Source organism: Poecilia reticulata, linkage group LG15, assembly GCF_000633615.1.
Source record: "Poecilia reticulata strain Guanapo linkage group LG15, Guppy_female_1.0+MT, whole genome shotgun sequence".
Lineage (NCBI taxonomy): Eukaryota > Metazoa > Chordata > Actinopteri > Cyprinodontiformes > Poeciliidae > Poecilia > Poecilia reticulata.
In genome coordinates this window covers 12,584,306-12,611,762 of record NC_024345.1, presented here as the reverse complement: position 1 = coordinate 12,611,762, position 27,457 = coordinate 12,584,306, and the positions used below count along the sequence as shown (strand labels likewise).

Sequence of the window (27,457 nt, the reverse complement as noted above, 5' to 3'; positions counted from 1 at the left end):
CCCACGTGCAGGTCGCATTCCCGACAGCCTGCGGAACTGCGTCAACAAAGAGTTCTTCGTGTCCACGGCGCCGTGGGGGATGATGGAGCAGCAGCAGCCCCAGGTCCACCCAGAGATCAACGGCGCTGCCTACAGGTAGGAGGTTTTCGCACGCCAAACGGTGAGCAACTTGTGCCGTCTCAACTCACGCAGTAGCGCGCGGCTGGGGCGGTCTGAAGAGTTTGTATTTGTGTTTGTGTGAATTCAATTTTGTGTGCTTTTTTTTTTTTTCGGCCCAAATGAGCTTGTTAAGTCTAGGCTGTGCGCTTCCCAGTCTCTCTGCACTGTCTCAACCAGCCTGAACTGCTTCTCTCACACAGCCGAGTGAACCAAACCATGGTACAGGCCATAGCAACGGGGGGAATGCAGGACAAATTATATACCTAATTCTCTACCAGGTAAATGAATTCAAAAGAAAGATTCTTAATGACAACAAAACCCTGCAGAGTGCTGTAACCTTGTTCTCCTTCACCCGCTAACCTCCACGCCCAGTGACTGCACCCGCCGCCGCCCCTCCGCCCTGCTTCCCCAGCCACCCCTCCACCTCCCACCCCTCAGCAGGAACCAAAGCACAACTTGTGTTTCTGTCTAACGCTGGAGGGGTTGGAAGAGGAAAGAGAAACAAGATATGGGCTGCGGACAGTTAGCTCGAAGTGTTATTTGCGTTTCTCACATTTTGCTCTGTTTGCAGCCACAAACTTTCACCGTCGTTATCAGGACGGTTTCTTTTGACTTTGTGTGATAGGAAAGTGGTGCATGGTTGGAAAGTGGAGGTAACCCCCGAAACATTAGGGGGAGTGTAAATATTTTCAAAATGAATTTGTTTAACTCAATTAAATGTATTTTAATACCTCAAAAAGTTTGAATTAGATTACAGAATAACTTTGACTAGACCACTGTAAGACCTTAAATACAAGTCGCTCTTGAATTCTCACTTTTTTTGCAGCCTCTAAAAATAGTTTTGTCCAATTCTTTTTCCCAGTTTTCAGCCTTTACTCTCCCCTCAGCACGATGCTGCCAGCTCTCCATTCGATGGTCTTTTCAGATGTTCAAAACTTGGGATATCAATTATAACCTAACACTGAGGCTTTTTGTTCTTTATTGATCTCTCAGACCAAAGAGTTGTACATTACACACAGGTGGGACTTCGTTTACTGATTAGGATTTCATGCAGGGGTATCAGAGTTAAAGGGGGCTTTAACTCAAATTTTTCTCCACTTCACAAATATGTACTACTACGTCAAGTTTTTAGTTGTGACAAATGTGGAAAAAGTTCGAAAACATGAACAAATTTATGGATTTTGTGGTGAAATTGATATGATCCGAAATGACAAAAATACATTTTGACATTTGTTTTTCACCCTTTTTACACATTGTCTTGAATACTTCAATGTTTTTAAGACACTTATCGCCTTGACGTGCCTCTTTTTTATACGTATCGTTTTATGTCAGACCAGGTGCCGTTTCCTGATGTGATAAAAATCTCATAGAAAATGTGAACATTTTTTGATATAAGGTCAACAAGCCTCTGACTTAATTGTATTCTTGCTGTGTTAGTCAAATAGAGTTTAATTTTGTGTTTTTTTTTTTGTGCTTTAGAAATAATCAGTTAAACCTCAAAATTTCAAAATCTCAACATAATGACCCTTTAAATACATCTCTAGATTGAAACAGACAGCGGCCATTTACTGGGAACGTTTTATGTTATTTTCTCGTCGCCTCATAAGTTCCAGTGTGTACGTCTCCATGTTTGTTCACTCCGTGCGTTCACTTTCAGATTCCCTCCCGGAGTGATGGGCGTCGCACCTGGCGGGATAATCGGACCTATGGAGGGATTGGTGCCTGGGGGCCTGCCCATCGCCCACACGCTCCCCCCGGGCACCCATCCGTCACAGGCTGCCTCCCCGCATCAACCCTCCAAACACGGCGACCCCATGAGAGAGCACATGACTGAGCCGTAGTAGGACCGCCGCCGGAGCTGACGAGGGTCACGAAACCAGTGTAAACACCAAGGATCCGACCGAGTCAACCCATCCAAACATAAGCTTGACTTCAGCCATCTGGACCTACCAGCAAACTGCCTGTGGGGCAATGTGTTACGCACTCTGTTTTTTTTTGTTTTTGTTTTGTTTTTTTTGTATGAAACCACTAGACCCAAGTGAGGACAGTGGACGACGGTGCACGCCTGAGCTGCCACACCGAGATGGGACTGAGCGACTGTCAAACTCCTGTGCAGAAGATCCAAACTCTCTCCCTGTTTCAGATTTGATTTTGCCTCCTGATTGGGAAAATAAAAAGTGAAGTTTTTCTTTATATTGTTACCATTCCGTCTGTATTATGGAGGTTTTCCTCTGACTTCTGGGATGCGTTACCAGGAACTAAAGGCAGAACGGAAACCTGATCCCCGTCCTCCCTGGACCGTGTCAAGACTAATTTTCCCTTTTAGTTTTTTTCTTCTTTTTTTTCTTCACACTTCTGCTCAAATACATGTTTTTGTTTTACTCCATTCTGAATGTTTATTTTTCCGTGCTTCTGTTGAAAATCTGTTTGTTTTTTTCTGTTGTTCAGTCTGTGAAAAACTCGAGGGTTTACAGTCGTGTTTTAGCAGACAGGAAAGATGAGGAGTTCCTTTGATCTAAACTCTAGTTCCGCCTGTCTCGGTCTGTGAAGGGTTGTGCCCCCAGAATGTAAAGAAAAGTTAGGAGAAAGTAGATCTGGAATAACATTTGGATTTGTGAGGAATGACCCTTTTAAACCAAAAAAAAAAAAAAAGGAAGAAAGACACAAACAATCGGGAAATAGCGTTAAATTGAGATGTAATCTTTCAAAATACCTTGGATGTTTGCTTGTTATGAACACAATATTGTCTGTTGGCATCCAAAGGACCTGATTTGCATGGCAGCAACACACTTGCGAGATATGAATGCGTCGGGGTGGGGAGGGGGAATCGAAACGGGAAACGTCTTAACTCAGGAAAAACAAAAACATCAAATCTGAACAGAACAAGATGAAACTCTGGATTACTGCTTTTATTTCTCCGTTGTGTTTTTTTTTTTTTTTTCATTTTTTCATTTTTGATGTTGGAAGGTTTTCACTCCTGTTAGATTTGTATTGCCTTGTTAAATGTTCATATAAATGTAGCCTGATGTGGCCGACCTCGCTCTCGCTCGCTCCCTCTCATAGTTCCCCCTTTGTTTTCCCTGCTGTGACGAGAGCCAGATGGGGCTCCTGGAGGCTCTGTGAACAAGCAGCAGCCACATCTATCCATCCATCCATCCATCCATCCATCCATCCATGCATCCATCCATCCATCCATCCATCCATCCATCCATCCATCCATCCATCCATCCATCCATCCATCCATCCATCCATCCATCCATCCATCCATCCATNTCCATCCATCCATCCATCCATCCATCCATCCATCCATCCATCCATCCATCCATCCATCCATCCATCCATCCATCCATCCATCCATCCATCCATCCCCTCAACACCAGGACTTTAGCAAGACGTGGCTGCTAGCAGATTGTTTGGTTTTTAGTGTGAGTATTTGTATTTGTTTCTTGTATAAGGTGAACATATAGCATACAGTGCAGCTGGAACCAATAAATAAAACTTACTGTTCTGATTTACGATTGGCCATTATTATTTTCCTTTGCACCACGATTCAAAAGGTACTTTAAATGTTATGAAGCTTCAAGTTTTATTCAAGTGACATGGAAACACACCTGTCTGTCACATTTTATATTTTTATTTCCCATTTGCTTGTGTCTGGAAAACGTTAGAGCTGAATAAAAAATATATTTGAAGTTGTTGATATTAAATCATGATCCCCAAAAATATTTTTCCTGAATTCATAAAGCGATGAATTTCTCAGAGTAATGTATTTGTAGCACAGCAATCTCCTTTTGTCTGGTTTATTAAAATAGCATTATGTTCTTCTACAGATGCAGATTTCTTTACGCCCTCTAGTGGTCAGAAGTTGGCATTGCGGATGGGTTTGTGAATGACTGCCTGCTGTTATAAATTACATCTTTAAAATACAGAGTGGTACATTACATTATCTTACAAAAACAAGTCAGTCAGCTGCTTCTTACCAGTTTGAAGTCTTCTTTAAAGGCTTTCCAAAGTGTCTCGGAGAGGTTTTATGGACATTTTTGACCAGTCTTTTGGAAGCACGATTGTGAGGTCAGACAACGTTGTGGGACGAGTCCACACTATTGGGTTCAGTCCAGTCAAGTTCTCAAACACCAAACTCTGTCATCCATGTCTTTTGGAAGTAGTAACAGGAAGGTGACCATCCCTAAACTGTTCACACAAACTTGGGGGTCATGAAATTGTTCACTCTTGTTGGGATCATAAAGCAACGCCAATGATTCGCAACCCCGATCCTCAAGGTATTTCCTTGCCAGTACGCTGTCAAGTGGTGCAGAAGCCTTTAAATCACCAGTTTATTTAAGCCGGTGTGTGGTAGCAAGGAAACATGATAAACATGCGGTACAGTGGACTCTGAGGACCAGCGTTGAGAAATAATGCTTTATACCATTGCCTCCAACACCTTGATGATGTCAGGCTTGCATGCAGACTGCTAGAAAATAGAAGTCCATTCACAGAAAACCTCAACTCTCAGGCCACCAGCTCATCTGAAGGTTACATGAAGTTAGTAGCCTTAACTCTGCAGGAGGTTGGCGACCTCTGGACACAACGCAGCCCAGCATCCGTCGACTCTGCTCTGAGGTTTCCGGTAACTTTGCTGCCGAGTTGCTGTCATTCTCAATCCCCTTCCACTTTGCTATGCTACCAGCAGTGGGCTGTGGAATCTCGTTGGGACGGTTTCTCTGTGGCGAGCGACGCCCTTACCATCTTCACAAAGTCTTTTGCTCTTGTTCTACAATTGATTTAAATATTTGGCATCAAAACACATTCCTGACGCGAACAACGCTGCACAAGGAAGCAGTGTGTCTGAGACGTAGTCTTAAATTATATCCGTGACCGTTGCTCCGTGTAACTCGTGTTGTGAGTTGCCTGAAGCGTACAAAAGCCATGAGCTCATCTGAACTTTTTCAAATTATTGAGAGGCAATCTTTGTCTATGTGAACTTATAAAGTAACTAAAAAAAACTTTTGAAACAGGAAAAGTGTAGTCCGATTTAATGTCGGAGACAAAAAAAATAATTATTTTTTTTTTTTTTTTTTATTAAAATGATTGAATGCTTGTTACAGAATGAGTTTTATATGAAAACTGGGAAAAGGGAAGAGCTCAGAATACTTTCCGGATATACTCTAAATCCCCCACATGAGAGGAGAGAGCGGTGAAACCAGCGTGCCACTTCTCAAGCCGTAGAATTTCAAACAGAGAGAAATTCAGCCTCGACATTCAAAAAGGTTTTATTTGTTTTTTTTTTTTCTCCATATTTTGCCTTTTCTTTGCATTACACTCCGCTTAGTGAAGTCAGGCCTAAAATCCACAAACCGTCATAGTTACAACTTCAACTATTGTATAAATACAAAGCAACACATAGGTGATGTTCAAAACATGTATGACATGAATGAAACACGAAGGTTACAGTATGCAATGGCAAGAGGGGGGGGGGGAAGCAATGCAAACATTCACAGCAAAAAATTAAGGGATTAACAACTTATTTTTTTCTTCCTCTTTTATGTCAGCTTTGGTTGTAGGTGTTGCAATCTCTCACAACAAATGGCGTGGACGGGGTGGGGTCGACAAACAGACTTTACAGAGAAGGTGAACTGACATGTACCATCATGTGTGAGCCGGACAACCAATTGTTGAAGGGAACAAACGGAAACGAGAGAGAGAGAGAGAGTTATAACACTGAACGCGTCTCATCTGTCCAGGAAACGACACAAGCGAAAACAAAAAGCACCAGAATTTAAGCATTCAGATGAGGTACTAAATCCCATGCAACGATGTAAGTAAACTTCCCACTGTCAAGATTGGTTCTCTCCTTTACAGCAACAGTGTTTCTGTGCAAAAGTGTCTTCATCGAGATTGAGAGAATAATTAATAAAATTCACCAAAAAATAAAATAAAAAGAAATAAAAATTGGAGAAAAATATACATAAAGCTCTTATTAGCTCAAAGAAGTTTCCAAACAATAAATATGTAGAATAAATTCAAACACACACACACACAACTTCTCAGTTCAATCAGTCTGTAAAAAGTAAACTAAATATCCAAACATGTTTGTTAATGTGCTAAACCTTAGAGGGCAAATCTCCCTTCATAAAATATCTTATTTCAAGCAATGATAATTAATTAGAAACGTTTCCATAAAGGTGCATTGCTTATAATAAGGATATATAATAAGTCATTTATTACGATATAATCTCTGGTTTTCTGAAGATTATATTTATTGGCTTTGTCCTTGTCAGTTCAAACACACACAGGAAAAAAAAAAATGCTTAACAAGCCAAACTCCTGTACAACACATCGAAAAGATCAGGTTGGAAGTGTGCTTTTGTCAGTGCCCACGCTGAATAGTTATAAAGTGTTACCTTAAATAAATGCTGGTATATTTTCTTTAACTGTTTTTTTTTTTTGAACAACCACATGCATTTACATCTATGGATAAAGATTAGTTTCTTTTCTTCTTTTACATTTGAAACAAAGGGTCTTCTGCATTCCTGAACCTCTAACTCTCCACATCTTTGTCAGTCTGGAGTTGGTTTGATTAAACAATTCCAAGTGTTTCTGTAAGAATTACGTCCGAGTGGCTGTGTGTACAAGAAGAGCAGCCATGTCTTCTGTAGCTTTGGAGGTGTGAAAGGTTGAAATAGGGGAGCAGGGGGAAACAGGAAGAGAAAGGGTTGTAGTTCCCTGTCCTCTGCTGGAGGCTTTCACAGTTTGTCCGTGTCGAAAAAAATGAATAAAAAAAAACAAAGGAAAATCGAAATAAAACCAAACTGAAAAAAAAAAAAAGAAAGGTAAAAGAAAAATAAATAGAGAGGAGGGAGGAGTCCTGCCTCCTCCAGACCCGCTCCCTCCTTCCGCTTCAGTTCAGTCACTCGTCGTCGTCATCCTCCTCCTCCTCGCCGTCGGACAGCGAGGCGCAGGGGCGGATCTGCCTGTAGCCGTCCAGCCACTTTTCCACCATCTGAGTGACGAGCGGGTGGTTGCGGCGGCGGGAGCTTTTCTGCAGCGCCACCAGAATGCCGCCTTCTGTCACGCAGCAGTCCAACCACTCTCGAAGGAGCTTCTCCTGTTGCTCTTCGTTTCCCATCTGAAAGAACGCAGCGAGTCTTAATACTTCTGTGCTTCGCAGAAGTATACATTTAAGACGTGAAATATGTAATGCTATCACACATAGGACAGCGAGTTTAAATCCACACAATGGAATCGTTTAGATGAAAGCATTTTCACACACTGGAACAAACGCACAAAGAGGTAAAACTAGTCTTAGTGGTGGAACTCCTTACTTCTTGTGCCGACAGGAAGTGGATGTGAAGCAGCTTCCTCTCGCTGTCGACCAGGGGCAGGAACGTGACCGTCTCGTCATCGTCTGTGTTGAGGTTGGCGCCTGCGCCGCGATTGTCAAAGCCGTCGTTCTCCATGGCGACCAGTGCTGAGAAATGGCCTCGCGTGTAACCCAGAGCGATGGGGCTCTTCCAGCAGAAACTCTGCTCCCACAGAAGGGGCAAGTACACACCTGGGACGGACAGGGAGGGGCAAACACAAAGGGTGCTATATTTACATCAGCCTTTGTAAAAATATGAACTATTAAAATCAATGACAATTAAGAGGTTTCAACATTTGACGTACAATTTGAATGCAATTAATTGAAAGGAGAAATAAAGCAGTTATAAAAAAAAAAAATAAAACTATACCAACAACTTCTATAATGTGTAGTTAAATCCTGGAGCAGAACAAAGTTCTTTCTTGGTTCTGAGCTGAAACATTGTTTACACACGCTCAATTTTACATCAGAAGCTAACACACACCCACACACACACGCACGCACGCACATCAATAAACAATAAGGTTCTTATTGTGTTTTTGCGTCACATTCAGCTGCGAGTTGTGTTTGGTATTTTGTAATGACGACAGTTAAGATTAATATCATTTTTTAAAAATCCTAAAAATGGGGTGCTGTGGTGGTGCAGGGGAAAAGCACAGCGCCAGTAAGGAGGCCTTAGAGGAGGTCACAGGTTCGAGTCCGCCTGATGACCTTTGCCACATGTCCTCCTCCTCTCTCATTACCTACTTTCCTGTTTAACCGCTAACAAAAAGAATAATACGTTCAGTAGAACGTCAATACAGAAAGGGAAAAACAATAAGTACACCCCTAAGAGCTTTCACAGCTCAGATTTTAACAAAGAAAATCAAGGACAGGAGCCACTAAATGTGCTAAGAAGATTGGATTACTTTTTGCCAGTTAATCTGGAAATGGTTGTAATAGCATTTCCACACTGTATAAATTCCACCATAGTGCAGCAACAAGGATGAACAACAACTAAGAAACACTTAAGTCTCAACACATTCACATCAAGATCAGACTGACTGACACAGTGCTCCATGTTACCCTTCACAGACATCAGTTTGCTTGTCAAACGTGAACTATCCCAAGAATAACTGAACCAGCTCGGGTTGTTAAACATTGTTGCCATGGGGAACATGGCAACAATCATCTAAACATAACAAAATATATAAACACAACATGGAGAAGTTCAAGCAGTATGAATATGTTTTCCGTTCGAACGCAGTCAGTTTTATCCATGACTGTACTTAACTGCACTTTTCTCCGAGTGTATAATGTGCAGAAAACAACAGCGTTATCATCTGTTACTGTCATTCTATGGCCCGTTTATGTGCATTACGCTGTGATATTTTGATGTGATAAACTCCCACGAGTGCACAAACAGAATTATAGTTTTGATGGTCTTTTGTACATATGACAAATGGATTATGGGATGTTTCTAATCACTTGGGTTGTTTCAGCCCATTTAGACTTAGGTCCTAAGGTTTCTGTCTGGAAACTTGAGGATTTATAAGATGCGGTACGCAACTCATAAATCACGACTAAATAGGCTTGGCAAGATTTTGCAACACTATGGCGTTCTGAAAACAGAGATGCAAGTATCCCAGAGTTGATTAGATTTGCTGGAATAAGCCTCTGTAGTTGGGAAAACATCTCTGCTTTTGTAGCTCCTAAACGTCTGATAATGAATCTGAGTTTTGCTCAGCAACTCTCCAAATAAGTACAATGTTTTTGATCAACGTTCCTTTTAGGCATCCACATAGGAGCCGAGTCGCTCTGTGCTTTAGTCTGGCTCCGGGCAACTGTAAATCACTGGTCCATCAGGGAGGCTTTTTACCACAAGTAGTTGGCTCCCATTGAGGATTTTCATCAAGTCCAGCACAGCAACAGTAAGAGCAAATTGAATCCAGACTGTCTTAAGAGTTGGTTGTGGAAGTAGACTTCATGTTCACATGTGGCTCTGACTTCTTATCCTGATAGTTCGCACGTGGGAAATTTACTTGCCTTGTTGTATTTTTGCTCCTCTGACACTTTTTCTAGTTTTGAACCAAACAGACCAAAAAAAACAAACAAATAAATGAATGGCACTAGAGTAGGTTGAGTTTTGTCAAGCATCTGAGCTATGCGGACACATGTAGGCTGCGGATGTTTCAAAATAAAAGTCTACTTCCTCCACACCCATGGAAAAGGCTCGTCTCGTCGTAAAAAAAAAAAAAAACATCCAATTTTAGAGGAAAACAACATCGGCTCAGACAGAACTGATTGCTCACCTTGAAAACGAGTGTAGCCCAGTGTTTCGCCTCGGAAACTTTTGTAATACTTCACTCCGTAGACGATGATTGGCCTACGAAGTATGTGTGCAAGAACAAAAATGTGGGTCTGCTCCAAGCTGGATCCTGGCTGTGGAACAAAAGTAAAAGACACTGTAAAATTTTAAGAAAAGAATCCAGGAGGAAAGTAAGGAAAAACATAAAAGAGGAAACCCTTTTTTTTTATGCTGCCAATTGTAAAAAAACAAAAAACAAAAAAAACAAACAAAGCAAATGATTACCAAGCTCTTACACCCAGATATAAAGCATCCCACCCAAATGCCTGGACGATGAGGTCATTCAGCAGAGTGCTGATGACAGACAGAAGGCACTTTCCCAGGACATTACGGAGAATGTTTACGGTGGCGAAAAGCAAGAAACCTTCTTGCATAATTGATGCATCATTAGCGGACCGTGCTTTAAACACAACAACCTCCTGTCCTCCACAATAAGACGTCGGTGTTTGCTTTCGTGCACGTGTACCTGGCTGGCGAGCGACAGGATGAAGGCCCAGTCCTCCTGCCACTGCTCCTCTCGGAGGGAGAAGTGCAAGCCGAAACTCTGGGAATACCACGACTCCCACTCCTTCCAGCGGCTGTAAAACCTGCAAGACGCACAAACGGCTTAGACTGTTGCACTGTTTCAGACGTGTGCACTGAGACATGGGGATGTGGTTGTTGTTGTTAGTCTTGCTCGGAGTTTTAGGAAAGCTGCAGCTCCTTCCAAGTAGACGTGACTCAAACGAGGCTCATCTTTATTTACGTCTGACGCTCTCCCACAAACAAAGGCTGCTGTCTTTTTATTGTGGGAATGAGTTCTGAGCAGAGTTTGACAGTGCGAGAGAAAACATGGTTTCTATTTTCTTCTACTTACTCGCGCTCCACTATGAGGCTCACATTACTGCAAATATCTGAAGCCTTCACTGCACGTAGAATGCTGCACGGCGAAAATATTTTGGGTTAAACTTTTGAAACAAGGGATTATTTCTTTTCACTTCATTTAGGAATTTAAAAATGGCAAAACAATTTTTTGCAGGAACGAAACTAGAAAAATAGAAACATCCTCCTCAGTTTAAAAAGATTAAATCGTGTGCAATATGAAAAACATTTTTGTGTACATTTGTAACAGAAACTCAACTACCGTCTCATTTCTAGCACTTTATGCTGTTAATCTAAAATGTTAGTTTTTTCCCCCCCAACAATCACATTTTTTACATTTTACAAATCAAGTAGGCAGTAAAGAATAGAGAAAGGCTGTGTTGACTGCTGTGGCTTCCTGTCTGTCTGAACCTTTTCTGTTAGTTTTGTCTGCACATCAGAAAGTTGGACTGTCTGAAATATTTTACTAGCCCAACAATCACTGGGTCATATAAAAACAGAGAGTCACATCATTACCAGGATGAGAGTTTAGTAGACTTTGAACTTCATGACAGGTTTTGACTGGATCGATCTTTGCGTGTTATCAAATTTGGCAGTCCGTGACGACAAATGCCCAAACCGATCGACTCGGGTAGAAATTAGGGACTAAACGTCACAACCCGGACAACGCGCTTCCGACTTTAAACAACCAGGTCTATTTTTATTTGCTGGGAAACGTATGTAGTTAAAATTTGTGTCTTGGAACAATCGTAGTGTTGGACATGACCATAGGAGTGCATCGATCTTTAATTTTAAGTGATCTGCCATGTGAAATCCATCTCATTTATATTTAGACACAAAGCTTCTGTGTTAGGGCTTTTTTTTTTTTTATTTTATTTTGCGCTACGAGAAAAACCAGAACACATGACATTTTATTGGTGGTTTAAGTCGTTTTGTTAGTTTGTCCTCGGCTGACCTCAAAACTTGTGATTTTGTGAAAGCAAAATATTGCTGTGCTCTTTATTTTTGCTCAGAGGCTCAAAACATTCCTGTTGTGCAAGTTTTTTAAAAAAAGACTAAAGAAACTGACTTTTCTTTAGTTTAATTAATCCAGCGTTTTGGACAGATATGTTCTGAACTTTTTCATTTATATATTGGAGCGGTACCTCAGGTGCAGCTAGAACAAGTTTTTAATTACTTCACGGATATTTTTCAGTGTTTTTCAGTGAAATAAGGTTAGAACATTAACACACGGCTGATTGGTAATCAGCCAAAATATTTCAATCTCTGCACACTTCGCTCTAAATCCTTCAGTCCTCTGGTTAAAATACAACTAACAGTCAGAGCTTCATTCAGCCTCCTGAACGGAGTCGAATCAGTCACGCTGGTCAAAGGCGGTTTTAAGAGGAAGCTACGCATCACTGCTGTTTGTGCTACTGCTGCTGAGTCTGCAGTTCTCACCAATGTGAGCAGTCGTGCAAGCTGTCGTGAAGAGTCTTGCGGAGCACAGAGTCCTTGTCATAGATGCCCCACGTGGCCTGCAGCACCGAGTCGAGGAGGCAGTCCCCCGCCGTGCGGTTCCAGAGTGCATAGAGCCGGCTGTCCAGTCTCGTTCCGAGCTCCAGAGACCAGTTGATGATGGGAGACTCTTCTTCGAGTTCTGACCAAGAAGGAGACGGCATCGGTTATGAGTGCTACTTTCAGCATCTTTACTACAGAACAGAACCCACGTGAAAGATGCGTGTTCACGTGGAAAAGTAAACAGGTTTAAAGCAAAGTCAACTTGGCTAACTCTTTAGTTTACTTTTACTGTTTACTTTCAATCCTCCAGCAAACACACATCCTTTTTTGGGGGGCTGAAAAAAAATTACTACAAGACCTAACATTTCCCATAGTGAAGTGATTTAACAAGCCCCACACAACCGTTTGCATTTAAGTAAATGGTGAAAGCTTTTTTTTTCAGCGTGCTACTATGTCTCCAGGCTGAACTCTTTAACATTCACCCAAACGAGGATCAGAGAAAACCCTGAAACTCAATTGGGCTCATTAGCGCAGAGTGAAAGCAGCACACATGATGGGAAGCAGAGCAACAAGCTGGCCACTAAGAAACAGAGTTGGCGGGAGGGAAAATCCATGTAACGCAACACTGCCGGCGTGGGGGCAGCCTCTTTGTTACTGTGCGCGGGTTGTGAAAGGAGTCCGTGTGTTCGCCTAGCAACCGGACCGTTGTCAGATAGGTGACACTTCAGCAAAACAGGCACAGAGCTGACGGAGTAAATTATTCACCTTTCTGGACGTCTCGGTCCAGCACCTCATCAAAGAGCTTCTCCTGAACCGCAGGAGGCAAGTCCTCAATATCTGAAAGGGAAAACAGAAGTAATACAATAAAATACATTTAGCTGAGACGAACAATATTTAACTTGTGGACTTTTTCCCTCGTTTAATTGCACAGTTTAATTAAACTTGAACTTCAAATGCAACATTTTCTGTACTCCACCCAGGATCAAAGCTATATGTTAACATTACTGGTAACATAATACATGCCCAGTAATATTTGCACTGTATTCTTTAGAGAGGTACAGAGAAAGCAATTCAATGTAATAAACTTCACTAGAACATCTTGTTTGATGACAAAAAAACTGTCAAAACTAAAAATGTAAAAAATCACAAATGGACAAAAATGTCCGACATTTATCTTGACGTCACGTGTGCCCAAATATCTGATCGGCTCACGGTGAAATCCCGGCTTATTTCACCTAAAGCCAACTTATAGTACAGCGGTCAGTGAGCTCTGAGCTGCTCTGAACACAGAAGCTTGTTCTTTAGCTGATATTAATGAATGCATAGCCTGTTTGGTAAAGAACAGAATAAGTTTCTCTGATGGCTGGAAGCCAATATCGGCACTTTCACGCCTGAACACATGGTAAAAAAAAAACACACAAAAAAATCAACAATTCTTAGTTTCGAACAAACAATAGCAGCCACACAATAAATGAATGCAAAAACAATTTTAACAAACATCGGAATCCTAAACGCAGTTTTCTTATGGGTTCAAAAGTAAACAGCTGGCGGGGTGGTATCGTCTTTGTGGAAGAACAATGCTGAAACAGTGAGGCGGAGGTAGCCTCCATGTGCTGGCTGTTAGATGAAGACAACCGGAGCATTATGCCCCCGTCAGCATGGGAACAACACGCCATTTCATACCCAGCGAGTAAACAAAACACGCATTCTGATACACACTTGGAAGGCCAGAGAGAAAAAGGCCAGACAATGCGCTGCTGCTGCAGTTGCAGCTGCAGAGTTTCCCCCCTGAGCATTCGCAGAACCCCGTCAGCTTCAGTAATGATATTCATGAATGTTTCTGCTCCGCCGGTTCGTTTGAGCTCGTTTGCTAGCCGACGGGCTGCTGACCTGCAGGCAGGGTAAAGGTGACCAGGTCAGTGAGGAAGTAGCAGGTGAAGTCGCCCTTGCGCTGGTGAAGAGAGGCCGCCACCTCGCGGCGGATCTGCTCCGTCAGTTCGGGACACACCATGGCCGGGATACACTTGGCCGCCTGCTGGGACACCTGACAAGAAGAGGGAAGCTTTATTCAGGGATATGTGAAACCTGAACGTTTCACACTATAGTTGGTGGTCACGTTTCTTTATCTGAGTTTTGACAAATGAATGATTTGATTTACTGAGATCTGAGATGAAAAGTTACAAGCTTCTGCTGGTATGAGATTCTTACAGCATGATACATTGTAGTATCTAAAAAGAAAAAAAAAAGACTAAACATGATACAGTTCCTTTAATTTCAAATAGAAAAGCAACAATTAGTCCTACCGCTTCTAAAATAAAACAATTACTATTATACTACAATGTTATCCTTCTATTTTAATTATTGTTTACTGATAAAAAGGAAATAAAAAAGTAAAAAATTGTTGGTCTGCTACCCAACACACAAACTGGATTCTTGTCCTGTTCCTTTAAGACGTTTCACATCTTCTTCCAAAAGCTTTTTCAGTTCTGAACGTGGGCAACAAATAAGGTTTACAAGTTTTCCATAGAACAATTACAATAAGCAGGTTGTTAAGGCCACTAATGGGGCTGTTAAATCCTTATGTCACTCTGTCTGGGTCTTTTTCACTCAACCTCCCAAATATCCCAACCAAAGGATGTCAACATGTGAGTTGTTTGGAAACAGAGTTAACTTAATAAGCATGATGGGTGTCATTCCTATCTTGTTGATTCACTTTAACACCATAACTATCTGTGTTTTTTTGCACCCAGAAGATTTTACATGTTAATTTTTTTTTTTCTCAAGTTCTTTTAAAATGTCGCAGATGTTTTTCAGCCATCTGACTCGCAAGGCACAGCAGAAGAAAGGCGGCACCGCGCCACTCCATGCTCTACACAGCCAGAGAAAATTTCACTTCTTCTGGCATCTTATTAAAAAGACTTTAAACTATTGGTATGAATGATAAAAACCTGGATATGCCTTTGTACTGATAACCAGCCACTGTTTGGTTAAGATAAAAAGACAATGAAAGGTAATTGTAAGGACTAAACTAATTTAAATACCAACAATAAAAAGCAAAAAGAGACATAGGGATATTATATTTAGGGGCAAAAGTGTGAAATGTGTTGATCCAAAAACACACCGCCAAATAGTTTCATTTGTTCTGGTTTTGAAGTTTGGGGCCAAAGGATTTGAATGTTCGCAACAACAGCTCAGCAGACACTGCCATTTGAGCTAACTTAGCTTGAACCTGTCAGAGCTGTGCCGCTGCTAGGGCGGGAAAAAGAGCAGACCCGTCTGTGGTGCGCATGTAGGCTGCCGTCAGATTTGAAACATTTTAGGAAAGTGATCCGGTGGTTACTCACTGTCCCTCCCCGGAGCAAAGAAACTGGGCCACTGGCTGAGTGGGAGGAGAAATGTGTATACAGATAATCTGGAATCAGTGACAGCAGGCAAACTGCAGCTCAACCGCAGCACATGTCTACGGCCGGCGGGGAAATGCTCACGCAAGATGTTGATGCACAAACTGAAAAGCAGTGCCGTGTGTTAAAAAATCCATTGTAAAACACCAACAACATAAAAGTATAGTGGCAATTGTGGAATGATTATCATAATGAATAATAAAAGTGGGCCTTATTGCTTTTATAGAGAGTGATTGTTTGAGGTTGTAAACAACACTGGATGCAAGTACCGCAATAATCAAAGCATAATTCAAGAGAAGTGGTTTAATCAGAGCTCCTCTGACTCTTATGGAGTCTATTTTTTGTCTTCTAATGTATATTAACACATAAAAAACTGTCTTCCAGTGTAATAAAATCTATGTGATCGCTAAATTATTTGTAGATAAAACAATTGTGTATTTCACTAATTTATTTATTACGTTTTACTGAGTATTTAAGACGTAAATATAAAATTTCCTCTATAAGCATATGTAGGAAAGATCCATATCAAGCCTTAAAGCTATAGTATGCAACTTTTATTAACAATATGTTTTTTTTTTTTTTTTTTTACATATTTTAGGATATGTCACTGGATATGTCACTATCCTAACAATGTAATGAGAATAATAATATGAGAATCTGTGGAGAGAAAAAAGCAAGTTCCTCCCTGTGGTCCTATTACAATCTGCAGAAATGCACCCGGTGACAAACAACCAATCAGGGCAAAGAGGAGTGTCTTAGCATTGTCAATCACCCTCCTGTACACGCTGATCACACCTTTCCCCTTGACCTAAAATGGCTGATTGGTTACAGTAAAATGCAACTCAAAAACCAGCACACGGCAGCTAAAAAGTAAAACCGCCTCACTTCTCGACTGACCTCTGTGAGCAGGACTGCCAGCATGTCCTGCCTCTGGAAGCGGATGGCCAGGTGAACCAGCGTGAAGCCGTCGTCGAAAGCCGAGGGTCTGTTTAAGAGCCGCACTTCGTCTGACGTCAGCTGCCTCGCTATGTCCCCTCCGGACGTCTTGTAAGATTCCACCGCTGCCAGGTCACCTTCCACAACACCTTTTAAAACAAATGAGCGGAGGAAAGGAGACAGCTTTTCAACAGATAATAAAGTGCGACTCAAGACAAATCTACTACAAAAGCAAAATGTTACAGTGAGTTCCCACAAAAGAGCATTTAAAAGCAAGTTTAGATTTTTTTTTTTTATGTAGGTTTTATGAAGCTTTTAACAGTTACTTGGAAACAGAATAAAGCAATTTTATTACCAATACTAAAGGAAAGGACAGCATGTACTCCAGCAAAATGCATAAAAACATAAGATGAGACTGCGTTTCATCCATGTGGTGGTTGTTGACTGTTTCAAAGTCTAGAGGAAGCGCGACAATTCAAGGGGGTAAGCTGTAATGTTAGCTGTTTAGCCCTTTTAGATCTTAGCAGGAAGGTTGAGACGTGTTGGATCAGACAGATGCAGGTGGTTTCTATTGTGCAATTCAAGCAGACATGAAAAATAGCTATTGTTTTTAGAAAAAAGGACATCCTGAAAACATACTTAGCGTCAAACTTTCCCTTGCAAAATTGTAAACAAATAATCTCTAAATAATCCCATGGAACGCGATGTGTACAAAAGGTTATGTCGTGAAATCACACGTCTGATGGCTAAGTGACAATTATTCTGTTATTTAAGGGTCTAATGTAAAAAAAAAAAAAAAAGATTGGAAAAAGGTGTAAGAGTGCCTATAAAGGTCATTAACATCAGTCAGTAATATCAGTCCAATATGACCTTCACCGTTACTGTTAAATCAGAAATTGGACCAACATGGGCCAATTATTCATTCCTGTGCTCTTGGCTTACACAAAACATATTTTATTATGGCTAATTTCACAATGAAGCATTCATATTATTTTTGTCGTTCTTGTTTTCTTGCTTTACTGATCAGAAAGCTCAGCGAGTTCATAAAGATATACTGCTTTATGGCAGCTGATTTTACAAGGCTGGTGTTCCTCTTTGATAACAAAAAAAAAAACAAAAAACAAATACTGACCCTCTTCCAGTTCATCAGCTCATAAAATCACCACTCAGGTTTAAATAGTTATATTCAGTATATCAGAATATGCGTTCCGCTGAGGCTCGTTTAGTATCTAATTAAAAATTTAAAAAAAGCAACAACTTTTAAACAGGTATTAAAAATACTTTATATTAAGTCCACATTGGCCTGATGTAATATTCCAATCATAAATAGCGTTTTCAAGTGGAAAAATTTGCAATAAACACAAATAAAGGCTTGGTATGATTAGTATGTTTGTAATTAATCTACATGATGTGCTTCACTGAATAAATACAACTACTGAGATTAATAAACTTTACAATCATATTCTAATTTATGGAATATGACTAAAAGTGAGAAGTGACAAAAAACCTTTAACTGCAACTGCTGGTCTCCTTACTCCTTACTTATATTATTAGGCATTATTTATTGCAATCTAGGCAGAACTTTGTGATATTGGTACCATAAACTGCGATCCTGCGACGTAAATTTGCCATTTATGATTCTGCCAAAATATGCATAAATGGCATTGACCAGATTAACATTAATAAAGTGTTGGACGGTGGTCCAACACTGCCGTCCAACACTTTTAAGAACTCTTCCGTTCTTAAACGGAAAAGTATTGACGGTTACGCATTCCTGACTCGGAATCAAGAGCAATGTTCAATCCCACATCCCCACAAAGACAAATATTTGCAGCCAACAGTCCAAATTTCAGTTTTCTCAGCTTGAAGATATAAAAAGTGTTTATTTAAGTTTGAAGTTCACCAAAACAAAAACAAAAAAAGTGAACGCATGCTCGTGTAAACAATCAAACGCAGCTCTGCCCACAAGGTTACATGATGGGAATATTTTCTGTGAAACTTTGAACTCATCAACAGCAGCACCAGGCTCTAATAATACAGGCTGCCATGCAGTGAAATGTGTGATAAGTCTCAACAAGAACCATGTTTCCTTTTTTTTCCATCATTTAACTAGAACAAAACCATTTGTCCGAGTATATTATGATTGTTATTATGACAAAACCTAATCAAACAGGAAAGAGGAAACTGGTTTCAACGCCTCGCAGCTATACAAACAGGGTCTTCCCATTTCCAGTTCATACAGTAAATGCCCGAGCAGCAGCCTCTCGTACATTTTGACAGCATCAAACACTGCTGAGCTTTTGTTCTCACGTCAAAGGACCACACACAAAGCTCAGCTGCGTGAACTGTGTGTGAGTGGGAGCTGGAGAGACACAAAGTGGGAGTGCCATGTGGAGCTGGCTGGCGCAGAGCGAGAGAGAGACACACGAGAAGAGAGAAACTGTACAACGGCAGAATGGGATCGCCACCACTTCCTACAAAATACTCCATTAGTGTGGGTGTGCCTTTAGCCCTGCAGCCACGGCTGTACTTTTAATGGTACGCCTAACTAAAAGAAAAAAAAAAACACACACACACAAAGAAAACCATACACACAAAGAGATGAACTCGTCAAGGCGGATTGATGAGAGAAAATGGACCAATTTAAGTGATTGTGGTGTTCCTCCTACACACGGAACATCCAGTTTTATTAGTTTGCGTAGCGATGGACACAACAGGAACGCAGACAAAAACTATTATACGGTACAAGTTGGCACTTTGAGGTCTGTTCAACCTGCTAAACCACGCACTTTAACAGGGCGATGCACTTCCCAGGCTCACACTTGGAAAGAGCAAAATACCTTGGCTGTCTCAGGTGCTACACAAAGAAACAAGTCAATGCGCTCATGTGCATTAGGTTGTTTAGTTCCAATAAAATCATAGTTGGCAATAAAAAGGATGCCAAAACAAGCCAACTTGCCCAGAACATGTCAGAAATATACTTTTTTTGTAGTAGAAATTATGAAGCTAATGTAACATTCCTTTGTAGAAAAAAAAAGAAAAAGTCCTTATAGAGAAACCTAAAGCAGATTTCCATTAGTTTCTGCATTTTTTTCCCAGCATGGGGACATTTAATGCTTAACTTCGAAAAGCGCACCAGGTCTTAGAGTTTTGCCAAACTTAAAAAAAAATCTAATTTCATTTGATAGACACCTATAACACATTCAGACTTGGTGCATCAAAGCTAGTTTATGAAGCATAAAAAAGGAAGGAAACAGCACTGATAGGTCTGAAAGCATAGAGAATAGCACTGCAGCAGACAGAATGTCACTCTCTCTGGCTGTATCGCATTACATTTCCCTCAAAAGAAAAAAAGAAAAACATTGTTTGGAATATTAATACTGTCCCCACTGATGTCTCGATGAAAAGAATTCATCTTATATAGTGCACCCTTCATCTGATCTTGCTACAGGCTGTACGATCAACACATCAACATATTAAAAAGTAAAAAAGAAGCTGAATGACGAACAGAGACGTAGAATTTGACTCATCAATGTTTTTAGAAGGTTTGTCGGATGGTTTGGACAGTCAAGCTCTTAGCCCATGTAAGATCAATGTAGGAATTTATTTTGATAATTGGCTGTTCTGAAAGGTTTTCTTCTCTTTCACCAGTGAAAAGTGCTGGAAGATGCTGTGAAAGCATTATTGCGCCCCCCCCTCTCCCTCCCTCCACCCCCCATCTGAATCTATTTTCCTGATGGCTGGAAAACATGAGCCACCAGAAGCTCCATGTGGATATGATTTCCGGACAATCTGATTGACTTAATCAGCTAATAATCAGCATCATGTCTCCGCAGAGCTGTGAATGATGATCACCGGTGTGGTTTTGATCATGAGGCAAAGCAACAGGGTATTAAAGCAGCAGAGATGATCTTGTTGTTCCACTGATTGGTTTTGAATTTCCCTTATTCATAAGGTTCTTGACACCTTACCATTTTAATTGTTTTCATATTGTGCATACAAGCAGACATTAGCAAAGAATTTCTTTGTCAGTTAGTATTTCTCTAAGCTCTGGTTACTGAGCAGCAGACAGTGTGCTGAGTGTTTGAACATGTCGCCTGTATTCATAGGAGCTTCCTTTGACCATACCTCTGTTTCCTCACACTAAGTAAGAGACTGTAAGCTGCATGTGACTCCTAGATGAGGAACGTTTAAAGGCTCAGAGTCTCTGAGGCTTAAACATAACGTTCGGTACCTGGAGGCTGTGGAATTAGTGAAATATAAGCAAAAATAACAATCAGGAGGTTTAATCTTTCATGTCTCAAAACAGATCTATTCAAAGCAGACCACACCAAACTAATGCAAAAATGGCTGGCAGTAATGACAATGGCCTGACATTATTGACCCCATTATTGACATTATTGATTATACTTCCATTGGTGTCTCTGATAAAGATTCAAACTAAAAGATTCAAACTTACAAGAAGTAAAAAAAAACATCTAAGAGTTTAGTAAATGTATTTCTGTCTGTGAAACCAAAACTGATGTATGGAAATTAACAATATTTCAGGTTTACGTCAACTGGTAGCAGAGCATGCAGTTTATGAAATGTCTCACTTTTCAAATGTACTTTCAACCACCTAAGTTGGTGTTCATCAGTTCTGGCTCCAGGTCTTTAACACCTACAGGTTATCGATCTATCAATGCCTTCAAACACAACACAGTATGTCTAACAACAGTTTCTGTCAACAGGTCTTGGCCAGCTACTTGAGTTGCCGTTTTCAAGTCAAACCTTATTAAATACAAACTTTTCTCGTTAGACGAGAGCTGATCATAATTAACTATCAAGAACTCGTCATTTCAATTCTCTAAAGAAACAACAATATGTCACTTTTAGAAGGAACATTTTGGAATGAAGCGCTGAATGTCAGCTGAAAAATAATCATAATAATAAAAATCCTGTTTTATGCACATTTCTCTAAAATGTGATGTGCATGTTGCTCATTTGGTAATAACATTTTTATTGCTGGCATGTCAGCTGTCTAGTCAGCCATCCAGAAAAAAGTCGGCACTGCCATGGCAGGCATTTATCAAAGCATGATGTTTGGGACAACCACTGAAAGTTGGATAATGCTTCATTAATTCTGTCCAGTCTAAATACTCAGTGTGTTTTCCTTTAATCTGTCAATCCCAACATGGCAGCTGGAAGAAGAAAACTACTGACATTTACCATGAGATAAAGCGAAAATTTTGGTAGACTACGCACAATAAAAACCCCCCACTCATATTAAAGACAAGAATAACAACATCTCAATTATTGTAATCAGAAGCAAACAGGCTGCAGTAATGTAGGAATGCAGAAAATAAAAAAGATCTTTAAAACATCTTTGTTTGATTACTGAAACCGTTTGTGGTTTTAAGATTTGTCTTGTTAGTGTTAGGGGATTCCTACGAACAGACAGGGATTGAGACTGAAGGTTAAACTCCACACATCCTTAGAAAACAGAGGAAACAGGCTAAGAATGTGTTTCATTAGAAAGTAATATATGTATCTGGTCTTCTTAAAAGCTAATCTACCCTTCTTCCATGTGTCCATCAGTGTGTATTATGGGTAATCTGTTTGTAACTCTGTAAAGTCTGTTCGAACAGGTCGTCTTACAACTAGTAAAAATATCCTGCTTAGTTGTATTAGGCAAATACGATAAGAATCGTAACCCTTTTACGAGGCTGAAGCCTTTTATTTTATTTTTTTTTTTAAGTGAATATCACTTAAACTTGAAACTTACCAACACATGCGTTCAGGAAGAGCCAATCCGTCCTTCTCATTCTGTTCTTAATTTGCTTCAGTTTTTTGAAATCCACTTCCAGCTCCTCTTTGCTCCCAATCCCCGCTCCTGATGCCAGTTTGATTCTCTGGAAGTCCATGTTCACCTCAGACTCCCGTTTTTCGGACGGAGGAGACCTCCTCTGGCTGCTGCTGCAGCCCACCACTCCCCCCACCATGCACCCAGTTCCCTGCCCGACGACACCCCTCCTGTTGTCCCTGTCCTGCTCGTTGAGCTTAGAGGACGGCTGCTGGCTCTCGGGCTCTGACGCCAGCTCGATGGGTTCGGCAAGCAGGCTGTTGGGCCGGGGATGGTCGCACACGACGCACTTGAGTGCCTTGGCCCAGTTTTCGTAAGTGCATGCAGTGCAGGTCCAGTGCTGCGTGTGGGTGTTGAGCCTGTTGCGGTCGTTGTATTCCTCACAGGGGTCTGTGGCGGTGACGGGGGCAGCGGGGTGGCATCCGGAGCCCGAGGTCTGCGGCGACTCCGTGGGGCTTCGTGGCTGCTGGGTGTGATGTCCTTGACGAGAAGCATGGTGACCATGCTGCTGCTGCTGCTGCTGTTGTAGCTGCTGCTGCTGCAGCTGCTGTTGTTGTTGAGCCTGTTGCCTCTGACACAAGCACTGGGTACAACGAATGGCTCGAGGCCAGTTCAGGTAGGTGCACATGTGACACGACCACTTGCTACTTGTCTCAGGAACATCGGCGACGCGGACGCGGGGTCTCGCGCTGGAATCCGGACATATCAGCAGGCTGGAGCCCCCCTGAGACGGACTGTTGCTGAGGTCTGCGGGGTCCCACTGATGCAGACTGGCATCTAGGGCAGGGCTGCTCTTAAAGGGCTCCTCAGTAATGATGGCACCCCCGCTGGGCCTCTGAGCGCGGCACATGGTGCACTTGATGGCTGATGGCCAGTTCTCGTATGTGCAGTATTCACAGGCCCACTTGGCAACCAGCTCTGTCATCGTCGCGCCGCCGCCGGAGGAGGCTTCCAGCCGTTCAGTGGGACTGGCAGCTCGGCTCTCAAGGAGATCACACAGCAAGCAGTCTGCTACGAGGGAAAACGAAAGAAGGGCAGCAAATTTGAGTAATTATTCATTATAATGAAAGAAGTACGCACAAAAGAAAAAATATGGCGTTAAAAAAAGGTTGCAAAAGTTGGGACTTCTATGTTTATTTTTGAATTCCTCTTAAAGCTGCAGCCTAGAGTGCAGCACTGATTCCTGATGGCACCTTTAGGACGTACTGTAAGCAGCATGCGCATGGCAGGCAACTGTGCCCTACAACTGAGCTGGGTAATAAGAGACAAGGACAGATGAAACACGACTCTCGGCGGGGAAGCGCGTGACTGATTAAGACACTGACAGAAGCACGGAAATTATGGATGGATTATGAGAGCGCGGCACCCGGGCAGATGCATGTAAATATCTCCCACCCCTTTATTATAACAGATAATCGGACTGCAAAAGAGGCAAAGTGCCTCTTTGAAGTTGTCCCGTGGCTCAATGAAGCAATATTACAGGGCTTTAAAAAGAAATCATACCCCTCGAACTTATGTTATGTGATAAACCCTCAAAAATTAGTTCAGTAAAAGGACCAGATTAATCTAATGCTTATAAAAATTTTATACAAATAAAATATAAAAATATGACAGCCTAACAGGATATCTTCGTACCAGCTGTTCACATTTAGAAACTGACCTGTCAGTCTGTTCTTGTATGCAACACCGCTCAAACTTAAAGGGGACACATTACATATTTTCCAGACACATAGTGCCATTTAAGTAATTGCGTTAACTTCAGTTGTTATAAAAATGCTATATATATCAAACTTAAAAGATATTTTACTTCCTAATTTAACACGTTGAAATTGGGCCTCTGCCTCTTTAAAAAAAAAAAAAAACTTCAGCTCTTTCTGAAACTCTGCCTTCAGGAAGTCATCACAACATTGCCTCATATATTAACCCTTTAACAGAAGTAGCTTGCATAATGTGCTCTGCAGATTTGTAGTTTCACCAGGTGTTTGGTAATTGCTGCTGGCTAGTCTGAAGGAGCTGAGAGGGGAAGTAAGCGGGGAGGCCTGGTCGGTGAGGCAGAAGCTTGGAAATTGCAGCTCTGGGGAGGAGCTGCGCCTTGAAGGCGGAGCCAGGTCCACCCAGGCATTTTGCACAACTGATTGGTTGCCGTGGGAAATTAAAGGATTTCTCGAAAATGCATGACAGAATCAAGGCTCCAGGTATGTTTTTGACGAGGGAATAACATAATGAGATGTAAAGGTCAACACAGGACTATTTTACGTAATAATTACCCTTCAATCGGATTAGATGTTTTGTTTTTCATCTTAAATGCCAAGTATGCAAATCTTTTGTGCACTTTTGGTTTACCTACTGCTCCGAGTATATTCTTTTATCAAAAGATCTTTTTAGAGTCTGTGCACTCCAGCTAATGGCTAATTGATCGCTAAGTTAGTTGATGATTATTTTAATATAATTACAATGAATCCGATTAATCGTTTCCGCCCTAAAACAATCCATCATAGCTCTGGCTGTACACTATAAGTTGTCCTGCAGGAAGGTGAACCTCTGCCTCAGTATCAAGTAATCTGGAGTGACTAACAGGTTTATTTTTTTCTGGGACTGCTCTGTATTTTGTTCCATCCATCCAACCTGACCACCAGCACGTTTCACTGTGAAGATGGTGTGTTTAGTGTTTTTATTTAATCCTCTGGAGGAAGCGCCTTTTTACATGTAGGCCAAGGAGTTTCAATTTGACCTCATCTGACTGGACAACTTGTTTTTTTGTGCTTGTTTTATTGTTTTTTGCATATCTTCTGTGTCCCTACAAAGCTTAATTTCTGTAAAGCTATGTTGTTTCATTGTGGTCATTTATTGTACTTTTACGGTCTACTTTCTGGAACGCCACAGTGTTTTATTGTTTTGCCATTTTGTTGCTGGTGTGTATTTTCCTGTGGCTTTCAGGAAAAAAAAAAAAACTCAGTGGTCCCCCAGACTTTTTTCTTTTTCTGAGGTATCCTGAGAATAGTCAGTTTTGTTTTAGTAATCCATCCATAACCCCAGATCTGATTTTCTCCCACAGTCAGTTATTACCATCATATGAAACTGGACCCACACCTCACACACGCTTTCCTGCAACGTCCTGCACAGTCCCTCAGACAGGAGAGCTGTTGGAAAGAAGTTGCCTCGCAGCTCAAAGGGGAGTAACATTACTCTGTTTACACCACGCCTCTAAGTTTACCAACACACCGTGAGAAATTCTGCAAATTTCTGCTAGCTCCCAGACACAAGACTCGTCGAAAACACGCTCATTTTCCAGCCAGTGACTTCAGACCTGTTGTTAATACTTTTCTGCTAAATAAACAAAGTAATTTAACTGCCCGCTCAGCTAAAGCCTTCCCCTGAAAGCGATAGTTTAACTACACAGCCTACAGCCACGCTATATCCCGAGTTAGCAGCTGGTGGCTATTTTACATCACAACAACCAACCGTTGGTTCGGTTGTCAGACAGAAATTACAGCCGAGCTAGCCCGCTAACATTACCAGATTATGTTTTGGCCGTAACCGCCTGACAGGCCCGAGTCAGTTGTACAAGAAGACGGCAATGTTAACCCTCACCTCTGCTTTGCTGTGTTCATACTCCTCGGTGTCCTGCTGCTTCCCCTCCCGGACGGAGAACCCCCTCTCCTCCGGTCCGAAGTCGGGATTTTCTCACTTGCACGACACTAACCGCATATTTACTTCTTTCTGTGGGAGGTTGCCGTTCAACTGGCAGTAAGTGTAAGGTCCAATGAACAATATCCCCCCCAAAGTCCCGTCCCTGTTTTGCTGGTTCCGACGCTTCAAATCATTTTAATCCTTTTTTGCCGATCAAATCCCAGGTTGCAGGGCTTTAATGGCGGCGGAACAGGGGGAGGGAAGCAGCCGAAGCAGGGTTGAAAAATACACTACAGGGGAGAGCAGAGAGGGCTCGGAGCCGTGTTACAGTCAGAGGCTGGATCAGGATTTACCACCTGAATCTGCCGACTTCGCTGATTGGTTGTTTTTGTCTGTATCCATTGGTAATGACCAATCAGATTCTACGTCTCCCATTCCAACTGTTAAAAGGCTCGGAGGATGCAGAACAGACACGAATGTGACAGCAATAAAAACAGCAACATGCAGACTTTATTTTATTTTTTTCTTTTTCTAGACTAGTGTGAGGTTAAAAATGAAATATTTAATTTTGTGCATCGTAATACGTTGCATTTGTGGCAAACTGCCACGTGGTATCTTCTCTAAAGGGATGATGTCATCGTAAAAATACTGCAGCAAGCAGTCTGCAGCAATGCATAACAGCTTGTGCAACAGTTCTCTGTCCGAAGTTATAATTGTCAACTGTACGATAATATTTCTGAATTGTGCATCAGAAAATCAGTTGCCAAATGTTTGTAAATACTTATATAAAAAAAAAACAGAAACAAATGAGAAACTGTCATTTTACCGCTTTGAGTAAGACATGTATGGAGGTCTAAAAGTTCTATAATAAACCACCTAATTATTAACTTATGAGTCAATATTTGACCATGTGAATATTTGTCCACATGAAAAAAATAGATATATGGTGGTTGTTTTTTTTAAAACCCATATTTTTACACCATTAAATTAAATGTATGCTGGTCTTAAGTACCACAATAATAATAAAAAATGACTTACATTTCTACATATTTATCTGCATTAAAAGCATATATGTATTTGTAGCTAACTGTTAACCAGTTGTTGTATTCATGTGTCTGTGAAGAATAATGTATGGAAGTACAAATGTGCATTATTCAATAAAAACAAATGATTTCTCAACCAAGTTAAAATTTAGAAAAGGTTGTAGGTTACGATAAATATTTTAGAAGAGTCAGAAGAATTTCATTGCAAATTTCAATATTATTTTACTAGTGCGTAATTATTTTACAGCCACATGCTGCTGTAACTCAACAATTAATTGTATTTTATCAATACCTGCACTTTAAAGGGGCAGTATTGCATAATGCCAATTTATAGCACAAGCAAGTGACTATGTTACCTTCAATTGTTATAGAAATGCC

General features: G+C 41.1%; 2 protein-coding genes across 6 annotated transcripts in view; one reads left to right on the top strand and one right to left on the bottom strand.

The window, feature by feature from the left end:
- The window catches only part of LOC103476756 (C-terminal-binding protein 2-like), a 74,268-nt gene extending 71,456 nt beyond the window's left edge, over nt 1–2,812 (top strand). For 3 of the 4 annotated variants that reach the window (XM_008429308.2, XM_008429305.2, XM_008429309.2), the window contains 2 exons: nt 12–135; nt 1,817–2,812. In XM_008429308.2, the coding sequence (XP_008427530.1) occupies nt 12–135; nt 1,817–2,000 (308 nt within the window). In that variant the 3' untranslated portion in view covers nt 2,001–2,812. Of the gene's footprint in view, nt 1–11; nt 136–359; nt 438–1,816 lie in introns of all 4 variants that reach the window. The other variant, XM_008429307.2, reaches the window with a different exon arrangement.
- A 2,601-nt stretch (nt 2,813–5,413) lies between these two features.
- Nucleotides 5,414–26,395, bottom strand: zranb1b (zinc finger, RAN-binding domain containing 1b). 2 transcript variants are annotated; one of them, XM_008429303.2, is made up of 10 exons: nt 25,998–26,395; nt 22,329–23,417; nt 16,526–16,713; nt 14,118–14,271; nt 12,993–13,064; nt 12,168–12,366; nt 10,333–10,453; nt 9,811–9,940; nt 7,482–7,711; nt 5,414–7,285 (listed from the first exon to the last, which is right to left on the bottom strand). In XM_008429303.2, exons 2-10 carry the CDS (start codon nt 23,329–23,331, stop codon nt 7,067–7,069), a joined length of 2,316 nt encoding a protein of 771 aa, XP_008427525.1. In that variant the 5' UTR covers nt 23,332–23,417; nt 25,998–26,395; the 3' UTR covers nt 5,414–7,066. The 2 variants fall into 2 exon arrangements, with proteins under 2 accessions (XP_008427525.1, XP_008427526.1); XM_008429304.2 differs by having other exon boundaries at nt 22,329–23,414.
- Between the last annotated feature and the right edge of the window lie 1,062 nt (nt 26,396–27,457).

Excerpts from the sequence above, each read along its gene's own strand:
- zranb1b (XM_008429303.2), bottom strand. The coding sequence starts at position 23,331 with ATGACAGAGCTGGTTGCCAAGTGGGCCTGTGAATACTGCACATACGAG. Across the intron at positions 9,941-10,332 it reads TCCTGTCGCTCGCCAGCCAG|CCAGGATCCAGCTTGGAGCA; the intron begins GTACACGTGCAC and ends TTTGTTCCACAG. Across the intron at positions 7,286-7,481 it reads ACTTCCTGTCGGCACAAGAA|ATGGGAAACGAAGAGCAACA; the intron begins GTAAGGAGTTCC and ends GCGTTCTTTCAG.